The sequence below is a fragment of the Micropterus salmoides genome, unplaced genomic scaffold (genome assembly GCF_014851395.1).
Source record: "Micropterus salmoides isolate LMB-PRFRI ecotype aquatic unplaced genomic scaffold, ASM1485139v1 Ms_hic_scaffold_19, whole genome shotgun sequence".
In the NCBI taxonomy this organism is placed as follows: Eukaryota; Metazoa; Chordata; class Actinopteri; order Centrarchiformes; family Centrarchidae; genus Micropterus; species Micropterus salmoides.
The window spans coordinates 18832504-18851545 of record NW_024041039.1 but is presented as its reverse complement, the minus strand read 5'-3'; the positions used below and the strand labels follow the sequence as shown (position 1 = coordinate 18851545).

The window sequence follows — 19042 nt, the reverse complement described above, 5'->3', positions numbered from 1 at the left end:
CTTTAGCCTGTGTTTATTTGCCTTTTATTTGACAACTCATTTGTTATTCATTGAGAAAGTAATAAGCTGAGTAGGCTGAGTACAATGTATCATCAAGAGCCACATGAAATAGTAAATAGGGCTGATATAATCATAATCCTCTTCAAACTGCACTGCATACAGCTTGAATTGTGTAACTTTGCCCCTGCAAAGCTTGCTGAAAGCTAAAGCAGAAACAATACACACCCCAAAAAAGTGCTGATTTTGTTTGACAAGCTCACATTGCGTTTGACCTTGGGCGTGGAGAAAGAAAGGTGAACCCAACTTACAGGAAAATATCAATGCAGTGTTGGTAAGTGTCGAAAACAGTCTCTGTAACAAATAGTGACTAACCACACAAGACAGAAATAGTGCCACCGTGCCATGGGGGTCCAATTTGCCGTGAGGTAAAAAAAAATGGCTGCCAAGTTTACTATATTAAAAACCAGGGGGACAAATGTGTCTTCTGTTTGCTTCTGAGGGTTGTATGTACTGTTACTTAATTTACACGAGGGTGAGACGCACTATCTCTTATTTACAGATGATGATCTGCATATAATTTGCCTCAGTTGCTTTCTGGGTAATTGAGGTAAATATCACACAGCCTTCAACTTGCCAGCTAAGGTGTCCTGCTGATAGCTTGGCGCACCGCCCGCAGCCACCTGTGGTATTTCACATGTTGGGTCTCGGGGCAAACAGGGTGCAAAGAAGCACATAGAACTGAAGCTGAACCCTTTAAAACAGCTAGTTGAAGGCATCTTCTGCTATGTGACAGCTGGGTGCCAGACAGTTGTTGCACATATATTTGCACAAACATATACATGTGTATATATATATATATATATATGTATCTCACAGGTGCCACAACTTAGGATCCGAACTAATCTTTTAAACACCAAAGTCACACAAAAAGCTTTAAAAAGCTTAAATCACACAATAAGCTGGCAGCGGTAACATTAAAATTACTGTTTTGTCAATGGAGTTTGGTGGTTTTGAAGAGAGCAATGTAACAGCTAATTCTGGTTAAACACAGGATCTTACTCTTTAAACAACAATTCAAATGCATTCAATTCTATTGTTACTGTTTGTGTCCTGAGCCCTTTTGGGTGGACAGACGAAGATTGTAGATAGGGGCTGTTGTGCGGGTCACCTGTGAGGTTAAAGGCGTATTTCCGTTTGCCTGATAAACGGGAACTGCCTGCCCTGGGAGGTTTCCTGCATTTGGTCTTCCGCGATGAAAGACAATAAATTCAGGAGAAAGGTACTGGATATGGTGTCCAGTATTTTGGCTCGTACATGCATTCGCCAGTGTGTTTATAATCTCTTCATTGCTCAAAATTTCTTGCTGATTCAGTCAGTGTTACAGTGTCACACTTCACACCGAAAACACAAGATGGCGCCAATGTGGTAATGACGTCTGATTTCATTCAATATATTCAGACTTTCATTCCATATATTCAGACTTTCATTCAATATATACAGACTTCCATTCCATATATTCAGACTTTCATTCAATATATTCAGACTTTCATTCAATATATTCAGACTTTCATTCAATATATACAGACTTCCATTCCATATATTCAGACTTTCATTCAATATATTCAGACTTTCATTCAATATATACAGACTTCCATTCCATATATTCAGACTTTCATTCAATATATTCAGACTTTCATTCAATATATACAGACTTTCATTCAATATATACAGACTTCCATTCCATATATTCAGACTTTCATTCAATATATTCAGACTTTCATTCAATATATACAGACTTCCATTCCATATATTCAGACTTTCATTCAATATATACAGACTTTCATTCAATATATTCAGACTTTCATTCAATATATACAGACTTTCATTCAATATATACAGACTTCCATTCCATATATTCAGACTTTCATTCAATATATTCAGACTTTCATTCAATATATACAGACTTCCATTCCATATATTCAGACTTTCATTCAATATATACAGACTTTCATTCAATATATACAGACTTTCATTCAATATATTCAGACTTTCATTCAATATATTCAGACTTTCATTCAATATATACAGACTTCCATTCCATATATTCAGACTTTCATTCCATATTCCATTCTTGTAGTCAATCCAGGCGGTACACAGATTGGTCTGCCTGGTCTTGCAGTCGAGTGACTGCTCTATCAACCAGTAGCTGGTGCTTGGCTCCCCTAGTATTACTGCCCATTCCCTTCTGGGCCCTGTCCATGTATTGAGCCATGTGCCTACTCATCTTAGCCTCTATGATGCCTGACAGGAGCTTCCATGTTGTGCAGAGGCAGGTTATTGGCCGGGAGTTGGATGGGATTGTTCCCTTCTGGGGATCCTTCATGATCAGGACTGTCCGTCCTTGGGTTAACCATTCTTGGTGGGTCCCATCCATCAGCAGTTGGTTCATTTGTGCTGCCAGGCGTTCATGGAGTGCAGTTAGTTAGTATACCATGAGGAGGCAGCAAGGAAGTCCGCCACAGCCAAATACCTACAGAGAGTAAGGCAGGTCCTGAAAAGTCAGCTGAATGGGAAAAACAAGATCCGAGCCATCTACACATACGCCCTGCCAGTCATCAGATACCCTACTGGTATAATAAACTGGCCAAAGGAGGAGATAAAGGCTACTGACATCATGACAAGAAAGCTCCTCACAATGCATGGAGGGTTTCAACCCAAATCCAGCACCCTGAGACTGTACACCAAGCGTAGCAAGGGAGGCCGAGGGCTAGTGAGTGTCAAGACCACTGTCCAGGATGAAACAACAAAGATCCAAGAGTACATCAGGAAGATGGCCCCCAAAGATAAAGGGCTTAGTGAATACCTCAGACAGCAGAAACCCGAGGGTGAGGACAAGGAAGATGAAGAACCTTCATGGAGGGACAAGCCGCTGCACGGCATGTACCACAGACAAATAGAAGAAGTGGCTGATATCAAGAAATCCTACCAGTGGCTGGAAAAGGCTAGACTAAAGGACAGCACAGAAGCACTAATCATAGCGGCACAAGAACAGGCACTCCCCAGGTGCAGACTGTGCAAGGATGCCCCTGAGACAGTACAGCACATAACAGCACGGTGTAAGATGCAAGCAGGAAGTGCGTATATGGAACGCCATAACCAGGTAGCTGGCATAGCGTATAGGAACATCTGCCATGAGTATGGGCTGGAAGTCCCAAGGTCAAAATGGAAGACACCTCCTAAGGTAGTTGAGAATGACCAAGCTAAGATCCTGTGGGATCCAGACTGACAAACTGGTGATGGCTAACCAACCAGACATTGTGTTGATCGACAAACAGCAGAAGAAGTCTGCAGTGATAGATGTGGCAATCCCAAGCGACAGCAACATCAAGAAGAAGGAACACGAGAAGCTTGAGAAATACCGAGGGCTGAAAGAGGAGCTAGAAAAGATGTGGAAAGTAAGATCAACAGTGGTGCCAGTGGCGATCGGAGCACTGGGGGCTGTGACCCCCAAACTGGGAGAGTGGCTACAGCAGATTCCAGGTACAACATCAGAGGTCTCTGTCCAGAAGAGTGCAGTCCTAGGAACAGCTAAGATACTGCGCAGAATCCTCTAACTCCCAGGCCTCTGGTAGAGGATGCGAGCTTGAGGATGACACATAACACCCCGCAAGGGGTGAGAGGGGGATTTGTAAATATATATATATATATATATATATATAGCTGTTAAAATGTTTTGGGGTTTATAATGCAAGTCTCTCAACTCATAGAGCAGACTGGCAGCAGTGTTAGAGTAGCTACTGGACTGGGCAGAAACAATACTTTGAAGCCACTGCATTGCAAGTAATGCCTGGTGTGAAATATTATTGTACCCTTACCACTATGCAAGAAACTGTTTCCTCTTCCTATGCTTTTCATTTTGTGAAAGACGCATTACTTGCCAAAGTTGATAAAAAAAATAATCCCAATGTCATCATAGGAGGAGTAGGGACATGTCTAATCAAAGACGCAATGGAGTTGCACTATGGGAAATGAAGGATTCTGTTTTCGGATTTTTACCCATTCTGTAGGACCTAAGAGTCAAAAAAGTCTCTTGTTGGCCCCCCAACTGTATGGTACTTCACACACATTTTCCCTTTAATATACAGAGTTTATTAACTGTATTTAGTGATGTACCATCTAAACTTTTATGATTAACTGATAAGATGTAGAGTTTTAAAAGGACAAGCAATGACTCTGTTGCTTTGCTCCCTGAGGATTTGGTTAAAGAAATGTCTGCTATTTCTCCAAACAGGAATTTTTCAGTACAATTATAATGCAACTGGTGCAGCTGAAAACATGATGCTGTAAAATTGACTTGCATGGCTGTGAAAAGTACTGGAAGTTAATCAGGTTTAAAGAGGTCATGATAGAAGTAACAAGGTTTGTGTCATATTACAAAGACCAGCGTCAGTATAGCACATGAACCTTACTTTTCTTATCCAGGAAGCTAATTCAGGGGGGAAAATATTGTATCGTTCCATTTTATTTGCATAACCCTGCCCTGCTTAAGGCAGGGGAGCCACTGAGTGATCTCAAAATTAGCATGCTGTCACCTTCAGTGTCTCTTCTGTCATTCAGAAAAACAGGCAAGTGTGCAGACATATGAACCCATCTCACATCTACTGCAGAAATGTTAATTAGGAAGCAAGGCATCCCACGGCTCCATTCCTCTCCAAATGCTTAACTGACATGTTATGTATTTAAATCCCTTTCATGTGCCCTTATTATAGAGGAGATGAAGCCACATGCAAATGATGGAAATTGTCATCATCATCATGGCGCAATCTTTTTGCATGCACATAAAAATAAATACTAAATATTGCTCACAACTGTGTGTATGTGTCAGCCATGCCTGGTGCCAGGATTCAAATCTGAAATAAATCTAAGAACAGCATAATTAATTAGCAACATTTGCAAAAGCAAAGGAATACAGAATGTTAAAGACTAATCAGTAAATGTCCAACTTTAAATATATAGCATACATACATCTCCTCTGGTATCGTAATTGCACATATAGAGGATTTTCAGGCATTTATGTGCATGCCATATTAGTTAATTCAATTTCTCTGGTTTCAGATACATTTGTGATGTATTAACACAGAGTCTTTCATAATAAACATCAAACTTTCATTTCTTTGCTCTGTGTTATTGGCTATTGGATGCCGCAGGCTTGGAGGGCTCAGTGCCAACAGCTCTATTGTTGTGGAAATAGTGCCCTCTTGTGGCTTCATAGGGAAACTACACCCAGCACTGAACACCAGGGAATTTGCTGGTGCAGTCATTTTCTATGGTAAATATTAAGATGAGGCTGATAAGATAGAACACGAAATGTGAATAAAATATAGACTTCAAGAAAAATGTATCCCTTATCTCAAAAAAAAAAAAAAAAAAAAAAAAATGTTTGATAGAACTATCAAACCCAGGGCCATTTTGGGGCCAAGATAGCAGGGAAATGCTCATACTGAGAAATGATGAAACACATATGTAACTGTGATTAACCATCACTGCTATGTTGTGCCTACACAGCGGAGACATCTGGAGTTCAAAGGCAGTAGCTAGAACAAATCCCCATTATGTGCACATACCTTTTTAAAATCACGGAGCCATTACCACAAGCCTTAACTAGGAGTATTTTACGTGACTTTCAGATTTTATCAGAGACAACCGACTCACTTTTTAAGTTATTTTTTTTAAATATTTTATTATTTGCAAAGGAGGCATTGGGAGCATCAGTGCGTTCTATGGCTTGTGTACAGAGTTCCTGTTGGAGACAAAAATCATAGAACAAGCCCTTGGGTGAACTGAGGGCCCCACCCATGTTTACCAAGGAGGAATGTTTGAGGCAGCTACTCTGCAGCTGTTACAGAACACGGTCTTAAGCAATGGGCACAGTGTTTGAGCTGAAAGTGTTGGAAAGGAATGCTACTGTACAGTACATGGCTTAATACTTCACCCTGCTTGGCAGTTACATAAAATCTGAAGAAATCGAGCCATTCAGAAATGCTCTGTGGTCTGAGTGAAGCGTAATGCTGCATATACTTTTAAGAATGCCAGGTATGTTTGTCTGGAGAACCAAAAAAGAAAAATACTCAGGCAGTCCACCACTGTGGTTGAGATCTTGTCTTTTGTTTGTGTCAAGTCCAGGAGCCCTTAATCAAGGTGGATTTTGCCCCTCAGCTACACCCCTGGATTGTATTTCATCCTAATGCAATGTGGAAGTAAATTTGAAGGCTACAATAGGACAGTTAACCCTCAACATCTCGTTATTTTAATGCTCAATATCGTATTTGAATTAGTGGCAGAATTAATGCCTTCAGCTACACTCTACATATGGGCACAGTCTGATAAGCTAACATCACAGAAGAAAGTACAGATTCGTCCCAGATTCTTTAGTTTCAATTCATCTGCTACTTTGTTTTGGACAGCTTGACTCATCCACACACACACACACACACACAATAGAATTTTCCAAATTTGGCATGGTGTGCGATAATATCATTATTCCCATGGAGCTGGTTGCGAGCAACTGAACAGCCTCGACTGTAATCCAGAGCTGTCAACACTCCACCATAGCAGCAGTTTGGGTTTAGGATTGTTTACAGAAACACTTTGGATTGGAGAGAGTGGTCGTTACATCTTGCATGTGGAGAGAAAACAGCTCCTTCTTATATTTGGTATAATCTCTAGATGCTGCTGAGACTGTGCCCAGGTTTGACAGCGTATAAATCATTGGATCAGACCCAGCATGGGATAAAGCTAACAACAGTGCAGATTGAATACAGTACATGTGTGTGGGGCAGGGACACAGCTAGCTAGCTAGCAAGCAAGCTAGGAAGCAGGTACGGTTGATGCATATTGGTAGTACAGCTCCAATGTTGTCTTTCACTGCAAATAGGCATACCTATACCTTTAACAGCCACTGAGAAAGTTGTATAATTGAAGCACCACCAGTGAGGATTCGATGTATTTCAGTACATTCATTGTCAAACCCTGCGATATTGGTTTAATTCCTGTGTTCTCTCCGGTAGCGTTTTTTGGGTGGTGGGCGAGATCATAGAAAGGGGATTGGGGTGAAATGATGCAGGGTGATTTAAACAAAGCCCGCACGCGCGCACACACACACACACACACACACACTTTATGCAGGAGAAAAATATATTAACATTTACATTACAAAACAGTACAAGGGCCCCAGTGTAATAAAATACTTCTTCAGATAAAAATGTGGAGAAGAATCCGTGTGGGCTATCATTTCCTTATGTCTTCTGTATGCAAAAATCTCTCTCCCTTTGCCCTCAACAAAATATCTTTTCTCATTTATGAAAAATATTCCCACAGTTTAAATGGGATTTGAGGCACTGGATTATATCTCTATACACAAAAAGTATTTCCCCCCTCCTTAAAGTGTGTTCAGCAAATGAAAGCCAAATCCGGACAGCTACATGATCTAGATGCCATCAGGGGTTCAGGGAAGAGAGGGAGACAGGGAGCACTTAACTAGTCAGCCATTAGACCCCAAGTTTCTCCTGGCTTTTCTCCCAGCCAACAGTCCAGCTGTCTGGCTCTGTAAAAACTTTGTCTCAGACCCACCAGGAATTGAACTATAACCCCCGCCCCCCTTTTCATTCCCAACAGACCCAACTACACAACTGTTATCTGGTTCATGAATAAAATTCTACAACTTTAAATTCTATGGCCCTCTAATGGAAAACCAGCAGTCATTGTAGTTTAAAACAGCCCAGCGCTGGAGTCTTGTTTAAAGCGGTAGGTGAGACAGTATTTCATTCTGGAGGAGCCAGGCATCGGTGGTTCAGTGTGCTCCGCATCTCTGTATCCCATAGTGGCCATCCAAACAGTGTCAAGAGGCCCTGAACAATCTGTAATAGCTCTCTGTTGTGCAGAATCCACAGTATATGACCAGAACTTGAGAAGACACTCCTTTCCACAGCTGGCTTACATGAACAAAAGACAGCACAAAATAATCTGAACAGTTTCACAGCATGTTGGCATTCCTGTCTAATCTTCTCTGCCAGAGTGGGACCCTTCAGCTCAGTCCACCGGGCCCTGGAAGATTAGCTTGGAACAGCCCTGAGTGAGGCCGAGCTCGGTGGCACAGAAAGGGCAGGCAGCGTGGAAGGCGTGGGTGCCGTGGGGCAGAGGGATCTCGGCCCAGTACTTGACCGACTTCTCCGAACACACGTGTCCACATGGCACGAAGGCATGCGTGGGCGCACCTGTGTCCACGTAGAAGGCTGGCTCACAGCCCAGCCACAGTGGTACGTAAGGCCCGACCACCCGGCACATGGGACACTCTCGCTGAGTGTTGGGCTCCTGCTCTGAACGGTGGCCCCAGTTGTGGTAACCGTGCACGTGGCCACAGGCCAAGTAGACCCAAGGCTGCTTGTCCTCCAGAGAGGAGAGGGCTCGGCTACGTTGCATGCTGGGGAAGGCGAGCGTGTTCAGACCTACGGGGCACTGGGGCCGCGCTGCGTTGATCTCCTGCCTGAGAGCCTCCAGATGCTTCTGGGTGGGAGTGTGAAAGAGGCCTTCTGCAGTACGCCACAGCAAAGTGGCTCCACACAGATCCACCAGGGAGCCGTCCTGAAGTATATTACTCTCAATCTCCACCTGCAAAGGGTGATGTAGCAGAAACTAATTTAGTTTCTCCTAGCAAAACAATAAAGAATGCTTTTGTATGTAATTATATTCTATCTGTGAATTGAGAAACATCTGCGTAATACTCGATTCGATTACTGTATGTATGTAGCTACTGACCAGTTTGCCTGGGGTCTGTGCTGAGCGGGTCTCTCTTAGTGTGTAAACATCCCCACAAACAGAGATCTCTCTCCATACGCCAGGCTTTGACTCTTCCGTGAAGCCACCCTTAGGGTGCATTACCAGCACGCCATTGGTTGTTAGTCCATCCATGTGACCGTCAGGGTTCTTCCACTTTGCGGCTTTTTCCTGTAGGCAAGACAGAACAGAGATCTTTATGCAAACTCATGTGCTATGTGTCAGTCCCCCTTTTTAGACAGCACTGCCAAAAAAAGGAATTGCATTTGTGGTTAGAACTCGTAGTTTGAAAAGACACACATTTAACATCCGACCTTCCATTCAGACAGTAAACAGAGATACCGTATCTCTCCCATGGTATACTGAATAGTAATTACCCCGAGGAAGATGTTTTTGGAAGAATCAAAACCAGCCGCGTAGATGCGAGCAGTGTAGGGCGGGTTTCGCTCACAGACAACTCGGCAGGCAAAACGGGAGATGGTGCTCTGCGTGATGGGAGTCTCCTCTCCATCCTGGCCTCCGGCTATTGTGTCAGTCACCACAAAGTCTATGGGACTCTCAGTGGAACGCCCAATCTACAAAACAACACAGCAATTAATCATGTTCATGCTATAATATTATATGGATTCTTGTCAACCTAATGGTATGGATGAAAAGAAGTTTATTTTTCGTTCCCCGCAGACATTTAAACTAAACTATTCTGCCTTCCAGCATTTCAGCCGTTTGCAGCGGGTTGACATCTGAACGACGGCACACAAGATCATGTTGCTGTGTGTGTGTGTGTGTGTGTGTGTTTGTGTGTGTGGTAAAGACGCTGCGACACGACACAGTTTGGAAGTTTCATTCGGCAAGCAGCATTTGTCAAACTGAACAAGCAGATGTAAAAATAAGCATTTCCCTCTTTCACTCCCCCCCCCACCCCCATCTGTAATTGTCCTAAAGTCATGTTTTTTTTTTTATAGTTTCCCCGGAGTTGTCTGTGATTATATATATATAGTGTTATTCACAGACAAACGGACACAATAGGGCTGAATGTAAAGCACGAGTCTGCAATGCTAACTAACCCTCTGGTCATCGTCTCTTTACTGTACATTCAGATTAATGCTACAGTTTCAGTCCAGTCCAGTCATTTCAAGAAAACAAACATTCACTGATTACGCTCTCTCAAATAAGGTTTTGATGCCTTTCTTCACATATATAGTACCATAGTCAAATGTAGATGATTCAACAGGTTATTCAAAAATATAATACATACAAGCTTAACAGGTAACGGTGTCATTTAATGGATTTTTACCTGAAACATGTCTGTGTCTTTATCATGGCAGTACTCCACCACTACCGTCTGGTTTCGGGACAGTGTGTAGGAGATACTGTGTTGACCTTTACAGTTCACGGCCTGAAATATAACAAAACAACTCAATAAAAACATGCTATCCACTGTGATACCATATTAAAAACACAACAAATACACAGTTCAACAATTTAAGTATAAGCACACCTAGAACAAAGGAGTGTACCATATGCCTTCTGTAGTCTTTGCATCACAGCTGAGGTTAAATTACAGATCAGGGCAAAACAACAAAGAATCAACAACAACTGTAGTGCTTGTTGGAAGAAAATATGCATTTGTTCTCGTTTTCACCCTGTTACTTACAACTGAAAAAAAATCTCTGGCTTCCCCCCCCCCCACAATGGATTATTACTGTGTTTTTACAGTAGATATTAAAGCAATAACATTCCTTCATTATATTACCTAAAACCAAAGATCTGTGGCAAGAACAGAGAAGAGAGTGTAAAGTCACACTCCCATGACAGTGACCATAAACTGACTACTGGCCTCAGTTAACACAAGCTCTCCCACCAGCTGAACTGCCTCAGTCAGTATAGTGACGGAGGGCGGGATAAAGCCACTCAGGCCCAGCTCCCATCAACACTTTACCACATGCCACTATCATCCAGCTATAATCTGCAAATTCCATTTCCCAAACAGCACCCCCCCCCCCCCCCCCAACCCCATCACGTGCAAGAGAGAGAGAGAAAGTGGGTCATCAGCACTACCATACTCTGCTGTAACCTCAGAGACAGACGGGGACAAATGTCATCATCACATGCAGTCTTGTCTCGACTGCGCCGCTACAAACAAATGGTGCTCCACCTGTTCAACAGCTAAAACAAGTTTATACACACTCCAAACAGAAACCTGTATATTTTTATAAGCACAACACCCTACCCCCCTCAAAAACACAGCCATGGGCCATGCAACCCCAAAAGGAGGACGAATGCAAACAATCACACATGTACAAATGCGGTAATTGAGATCAGCGGGCAGGATTTGAATATAAGGCTGGCAGTGGCATCATGGGAGCTTCTCATTATCTGTCATGAGCACAAGAGTGTGCACAGACACGTGAGCTTTCCCTCACAGCCTCTGAGCCACAAAGCATTCTCAGTTCATTCGTACGAGACTGCTACACTGTGAGGGAGCTCGAGTAGGTTGAGGGGGACTGCTGTAGAAAAGACATTAATAGAAAAAAAAGGGGTGGGCAGCTTGGCTCACTCAAAGAAGGCTCTTCTCAAATCAAGCTCACCACACTGTTCCTCGAAGAAATGGCTATTTTTGACCTTGCGTATAGCCAGGAGCGCGGGGTCAGGCAACTGCAACAGTTTCCTCCTCAGTTCACCCCACACACGTAATGCCAGGCGTGGTACCAGGGTGGCAGAGAGGAAGAGCGTTGAAAGGGGAAGAAGCTCACAGCAGTTTCCATCTCTGAAACAGTCCGTGACTAAATGTGCAAATGCCACTCTTTGCTCAGTTGAGCTGTGCAGTCTGAGAAATAGCTTGCAGTGTGGAGCAGCAGAAACATTTAGCCATATTTCATAGACCATTGCAGCACAACATTCAGCTCAAACTCGAATGGAATGATGCACAATCTGTGCAATGAAAAGGCCCCGGTCACAGAAAAAGCTCTAATCTCAGATATCAAGAGTCAAGTTCCACAAGGTGAGTGTAACCTGAAGCAGAGGGCCCAACAAATGTCTGGAATATTGGCCTCTGAGAGTTGCAGAGGTAAGCAGGTCCTCTAGCTTGTTTAGCAGTTTTTGCTTAAGAATGCACGCAGACATGTTATACTCGACAGGGCAGTTTCTGGCAGGCACTGCGCAGGTAAATGCTATGAGGCCCGGCCGGAAACTACACTTATTGTGCTGGAAATGTCAACATTAACGTCTGCCAACAATAATGTAAAGAAGGTTACTCAAAGTTCCATAAGCTACTGAAATCACTGACAAATCATTCTGCTGCTCTGGTTTGTTGCTCCTCTGACTTTAATCTGCGGAGTTCAATTACAATATGAAGTCGAAATATGCCTTATATATTGACAAAATTACTCATCCTGCTCTGTCACAGTTATACAAGTGCAGGCTTACATACGTTTTTTTTTGTATACAATATACATCAAAAGACAAGCAGACATTTGTTCATTCTCACTGAGTCAGTTCAATGAATCACTTATTCATCCTCTGATCCGTTCTGTACCTTGCTGGCCTGGGGTGTGTTGAGGATGTGCACAGTGCTTGGCTTAACACCATTGGCTTTGGTCCTCCTGTATAGCGCAAATCTGCTTTTCCGTCTACCCCGATCTCCATTGGGCAGAGATCCATTGTACCTGTCACAAGGGGGGGGCAGCAAATTCACACATTACATTTCTTATGAAGAGACTGCAAAAAGACATGTCTGATGAGATTTACAGACAAAAATTCTGGTAATCACATAACAAGTAAACACAGGAATTAGAAACATCCATGCATTTTGGAAAGGAGCTTTGCCATGCATTACATCACTGGCAATCTAATGTACCCTATTAGCAATCTAAGCGTTACCTTGGATAATGTCTCTTATTACATAATGCACTCTGGTACTTGTGATTTCAGTGAGCCAACTCTGTGTAAACTGCAGCTGTTGTTTTGCTCCATGTCCCAGGCAGGAGCAAGTTTTAAGATGCATGTCAGGTTTGCTATCACTCTGGGAACAAACAGTCTGGGTGGAGAACTAGCTCACACAACTGAACCTCGTTCTCTCATTGCTGAATTTTACAAACTAATACAGATCGGTAAGGCCGGAACAGCATCTACGCATATTGTCTGTTTTCACTTTTCAATACCAGATTCCAGTTTTTCCCCTTCAGTCTGCTGTGAGGCACCTAGCCTAGACAGCTCCTTGAGAATGAAGAAGCCCCTTCCGCTAGGACTGGTCCTCCCCCCATCCACCAGCTGGTTCCTACAGCTGGGACACCCCATGCTCTACTCCCATCCAACACACAGACCTTCTGTCACACACTTGCATGTAGCCACGGTGTGCTGAACAGGCACTTTGCACAAACGGAAATATCTCTCTTAAAGTTTGCATAACAATGCGTATCATGAGGAAATGAACTCCAACCAACCGCTACATAATCTGACATCTCTCCTCTTTGGTGCAACACACACGCAACAGTAGCAACAAGAGCCTCTTTCTGGTTCTCCCTCCAAAGCTGTTCCACCTGTCCCATGTCTCCACACGGCTGGCCAGGCATGGAAACACATGGTCCCAGTCAGCACAGTGCACAAAGCTGGCCTGTAGGACAAGCCACCCACAGAGAGCTACAGAGGCACTGGATGATACTGTGGACAAAACTACAACTAATACAGTGATAGCAGGAGGAAAATGACTAAATCATGGTGGACATTTAATTGTATGAGTGTTTTAAAATGTTTACACTGTGCACTATGGCAAAAACTCTTCAGCTTTTATTTTCTAATGCTTTATTTTACATGTTGCTTTAAAAAGACACCCACTCTTGGCTACAAGGCATGAGACAGAAAGAACATCAAAATCAAAGAAAAAAAAAATTGGTAAATTTGCTCCTACGGTATGTTTACTAATCAGAGACTATAGAAATATTGATCCTGTGTGGTCTTCATCCTAAGAAGATCCATAAGGGACAAAAATACTGATTATTATCTCATTAATAAACACACTTTTGAAGCCAACTGAGTGCCGACTCTATACTCCAGTTTCATCAGACCTGTCCTAGAAACTCCCTACCTAAATAAAGAGCAGCTAGGCCTATATATTGTTCAGATTTCTATTTAGTTAGGGGGGCCTATTTGCTGGATACCTGTATCTGTATGTCTCACATTCAAGACACAATAGGATACGCAGCTTAGCATTTTTGCCGTGATGGATTCAAACTGCAGAATATAACCCTGGCTCTCTGAGAAATGCCACACATGCCTTCTATTATTCATCATTACACAGAGGAACAATATTCTGTCAGCTAGGAAGCGCCACCATCACATTAGCTAGGACAGGCTCTTTAAAGAGACGCTCCAACTAATTGTGAACGCTTTACGTTTTGACCTGTGCCTGACAGACAGCGGATTTACCTTCCAATACTTTGGGAGCAGGGATTAGAAGACTCTGGCGCATCACCCATCCTCCAGGGTTGCACTAAGGAGCCAACAGCACCTCCTACCTCTTAGGCTAACATGAAAGGCTAGTGTTCGCAAAATGAGGAGGAGATATGCTGAGTTGTTATAACCCTCATTAGCATGACACAGAGGCATGGGAGCCTTAAAGGGTCACAGAAGATAGATGATGCTGCAAAGTAAGATTGCAGGCTATTAGTGCTTCTAATAGGACAATCTATTTTGTACAAATACATCAACATAACATCACCACGACATGGCAGGCAGCCATCAGTCAAGTGACTCAGATTCAAGCAGCCATGGCTCCAAGTATCTGACTGACATAATCTTGCACAAGACACTGACATCACACATACTCCACCTACACTGACTGTGTTATGGAGGATAGGAATGCAAAAAGGATAACTCTCCTCCTCCTTGGATAAATGGGTGACAAACAGTGCCAGTTTGTACCAAACATGTCCCCAAGTTGATTTGTACACTTCCTTTACAGAGTGGTTCTTTAGGGAGAAATGTACAAAGTTCAATCAATAGGCCCTGTCTCTCAGCCACAATGGACAGAGGAAGCTGAGGAGAGGCAAAGGCTGGGCCCTGATCAATCCATCCTTTCATTTCCAGGATACCCACTCAGCTGCCCTCCCTCCTCACTGGCCAGCACCAAGCCAATCCGCCCAGGCAGCGATGGGGGGGCAGCCATGCAAGTAATAAGAGCCACAACGGTCATGGCAACAAACCACTGAGGGAACTGCTGCTCAAACAAGCTTTGTTCCATGCTGTCAGCTATCTTGTCTACCATCAGTTTTATCAATGGGATGTGATGTCATGGCAGTGATTATACGCCCGTCACATCTGATTCAAATATGTGTCTTCATGTCAGGAGAGAGAACAAACGTATCAGCTTCAAGCATACCACATGTTCAGCCTGGGGTAATAAGCAGTCAGCAGTTTCTGTCCCTTAAAATAAGCAGTATGGCTGTGAGTGTATGGGGATGGGCAAAGGACAAAACCACACTCTAGCATGCTCTGGGTATAACCTTTATAAAGCATCTCAGTTTAAGTGCTTCAAACAAATGCTGTGTACATGTAATTCCCAAAGCGCATTTTGTGTTTTAATAACTTTCATGTGAGTTGCAGTATTGGCCAAACTCCCAAGCGCTGATGACACAGCAGGTGTTTTCCATCATCTGTGGCAGCTGCTGCCCGAGACAGTTTAAAAATATAAACATAAGAATGATAACTGACTGCAGTTTCTCCTGAAAAATAAACCCACAGTAGTGGTTTTGAAATAGCTCTGACATAAACAAAGAAAAAGCCACGCCAGTTTTTACTCAGTGGCAGGATGAGACACGTGTACTTATGCCACTGCCTTGTGTTTGTTTTGTTTTTTACATCAACAGATTAGGGCCAGGTATTGTTTGAAATTGTGCAATACTAATGATAGTTTCAGTATCAGAGCCAAAACTACCAAAACCTTATTGAGAAGAATAAATGGGTTGTTGTTTCTACAAAAGCCTTTTTAAATTTTATTTAACAAAAGATGCCCAAGTATGTTATATGCTGTCTAAACTCAATGTAAGAACTTTCCTATGTAAAAATATGTACAGAATTCTACAGTATGTGACAGAATGGGCAACAGTTTGATCTCATCTGATAATAACAACAACAACAACAACACAAGATCTAACTAGGCATTTGTTGTCAACTTTAAGTACTTGATAGTAGATCTGAAACAAACAATAGATTAATTGATTAGTCGATTGACAGAAAATTAATCTTTTTTGATAATCACTGTGATCAATGGTTTACATATGTTTTTTCTATTAAAAATGCTAATCATTGGTTCCATCTTTTTATATATGTACATACATACATACATACATACTCACACGTGCATAATGTCTTTAAATTGCTTTCTTTGGATTGTGGACTGATGGTCGGGCAAAATAAAGCTACTTGAAGATGTCCTTCTAGCCTTCAGGAAATTGTAACAGGCATTTTTCATCATTTCCATTTTTGATATTGGTCTTTAGTGGGACAGTTCGGGCCCCTACCTGACCATGCAGACATAAGAGAATGTAAAGAAATCAACTGCGTGTATTGAGATGAGCAAGGTGTGTGCTTCCAAACTATTTAATGCAACAATAATATGTAGACCAATTCATGAATCTTATAATAATACAGCCCATGGCCTTGTAATGCATGTGCGGATAAAGAAATAATTTTCCTTGCAGATCTAAAGTTGTGCGGTTTGAGCAATAGATAGTATTGAAAATAGGAAGAACCCTGGGGACTGGGGGGGACCATCACCGCATCACCGCTTCCGAATTCCTGTAACCTCATGAACCCATCTTTAAGGTAGGAATGAGCTGCCTGGTCAGTGTTTGCTGAGTATGAGATTCATTTTACTCAGGTTTCTAAAGCTGCCTTGAACTTATCCATTTGTCGGACTCCGGTTTGTTCAAATGTAGCAAGACTGTTGCGCCTGTCCCCGTTGTTAGGGAGCGAAACATCGTCACCAACTTGGCAAAACTAAAACGTACACATTTCTGATTGCGCACGTGTCTGATTAGTGGAGTAACGTGAGAGTGAATTTCAACAAGGCTTGTTTGGTTTTTCCTGAATACATGTATAGTTAACTTCTCTGTGTAAAAGTCGACGTTTGCCTAAAACAAAAACTCAATTACTAAAGTCCACGTCTCGTTTTCAAAACTTAACAGTCACGTCGCTAAGTTAGCTCCGTGAGCACCCTCTTGTGAAACTTCCTCTAGATAAATAACGTTACTCGCTTTCGCGTTAACTCAGGGGACTCCATCGAGTACAGTTGTCCCAAAATATACACCAACAAGGCTTAAACTTACCCCAGCACCACGAGTTCCCCGTATTTCACTGGGTCTTTGGACGGGGCGCAGTGCTCCTCTTGGCTTGACGAAAACATGAGGCTTCTGGCTTCGCTGTGCAACATTAGCTTTACAGTAATAATACCAGCGGCTCAAAAATCACCCGGTATCCCCTTCAAAAAACACGACAGTCTTTCATTTCAGATCTTATATCCTGCGGCATATGTCTCTGTGCCCTCACCAATCCAGTTTTCTATAAATAAACTGGTCTAAAACTTCTTTAGTGTGACATTGCAAAACGTAACTTACTTGGCGGTTCAATCCGCTCTGAAGCTGATACAAAAACAGCGAAGAGCAGGGCCGGGACGTACCATTACCTTGTTCTTTACTTTGTGTAGGGGGGTGGACCAGACCAAATATGTGTTTACACTAGCGTTTTGGACCAATGTGTGCTGTATATAGCTATCAAAAGTATTAATTACAATAAGTGATAGTATTTTGCATTTAATGTATTCTTGGATAAACATTGCTATTGTACGATTGAATAAAAGTCTTTACATGTTCCACCTGGCATGGTCCATGGGTCGCTCCCGGTGTTATGTAAACAAAGAGTACAATCTGGGAATTCTTAAAGAGATCATACTTTTCCTGATATGTTTGCAAAGTTTCCCGTTTCCCATAAATAACGGGAACAAGGGTTTACACACTTTTCGTCAATATGCCTTGTTGTGAGTATTGGCATCATAGGACTTAATTCAGTACATATGTATCAAGGATCAGATGATGTTATTAGATATGACTTTTGTATGAAGTTACACAAGCCTATGTGAGCCCACAGAAGGTGGGGCAGTGAAAATAATCATCCTGGTACATTTCCTGCCTGCGATAACATGAAGAGATTGAAAGGATGGCGAAATCAGATTAGCTTATTTTATTGGTGACCCTTTGGGCCCTTTCCAGAACTTTATTTGAAATAATTTATTGTGGTTGGCTAATGCTTGTGATTAATTATGTAACCTAATGACATCACTATTTATCTGCATGCCTGGAAGTTTCATTTTCACATCCCCCTGATCATTTCATTTTGTTGTCTTGAGTCCTATTTTCAGACCTCTTTTCATTGGTTGCAGACTTACAGGTATATTCTTATTTCTTTCTATAATATCTTATTAGTCACCTGGCTCTACGCAAGGAGATGCAAGTCAGTCTAATAATAATACCACCAACGCCTAGTAATTTGACTTCTGAGAATGACTCATTACTAATGTCTCACTAATGTAACCAAATGTCCACACCGAATGTGAGGATGTCAAGGACTTCTCAACCTCCAATATCCCACAAGTCTAGTTGTTCTCATGCCTTTCTTGTGAATGTACCACTTCTCCACTTTTGTCTGGCAGTCTCATCAACTCATTTTACTGCCTCTGTCTTGTTTTCACAAGAATCGGTATGGCTGGAGGTGCCTTTATTGCTTCTGCCCCCCTTCAGTGGTCCTATTGCCTCTGCAATTATGGCCTTCTGTTTGAACTGGTGTTCAGTTTCAAAGTGCAATAACACTTGACACAAAAACAAAAGGTAGCAGGGGGTCACTGGGGCTCTTAAAGGTACTTTCCTCCCCTTAAACTCTGCGGCACAGTAAGATGTTGATGTCTTATTCCATTTCCAAAAGCAATACAACTCAGATTAATCCATGGCATTTGTTGGTTCTGTTCATACTGTGCACAGACTTGTTAGTACTGAGGAGTAAACTTCAGCTTCTTCAGCTGTTATGCACAAGGATCAAGCTACAGTAGTCCTTTAACTACAGGCCTAGGGGCTGGCCTTAAAGCTGCACGTATAATGAATGTTTACAGCTCTTTTGTGCCACTGTCTCTTTCCGCTTGCTTTCATCCACTGGGCATTGTCTG

At 42.4% G+C, this 19042-nt stretch overlaps 1 protein-coding gene across 1 annotated transcript; it reads right to left on the bottom strand.

The window, feature by feature from the left end:
• Window positions 1–5720: 5720 nt before the first annotated feature.
• peli2 (pellino E3 ubiquitin protein ligase family member 2) lies at window positions 5721–17477 on the bottom strand. The gene is made up of 6 exons (XM_038728253.1): window positions 17157–17477; window positions 12368–12497; window positions 10127–10228; window positions 9210–9407; window positions 8815–9003; window positions 5721–8667 (listed from the first exon to the last, which is right to left on the bottom strand). The coding sequence occupies exons 1-6, from the start codon at window positions 17258–17260 to the stop codon at window positions 8089–8091; spliced, it is 1302 nt and encodes a 433-aa protein (XP_038584181.1). The 5' UTR covers window positions 17261–17477; the 3' UTR covers window positions 5721–8088.
• Window positions 17478–19042: the final 1565 nt, after the last annotated feature.

Excerpts from the sequence above, each read along its gene's own strand:
- peli2 (XM_038728253.1), bottom strand. The coding sequence starts at position 17,260 with ATGTTGCACAGCGAAGCCAGAAGCCTCATGTTTTCGTCAAGCCAAGAG. Across the intron at positions 9,408-10,126 it reads AAGACACAGACATGTTTCAG|ATTGGGCGTTCCACTGAGAG; the intron begins GTAAAAATCCAT and ends GTTGTTTTGTAG. Across the intron at positions 8,668-8,814 it reads CACAGACCCCAGGCAAACTG|GTGGAGATTGAGAGTAATAT; the intron begins GTCAGTAGCTAC and ends CACCCTTTGCAG.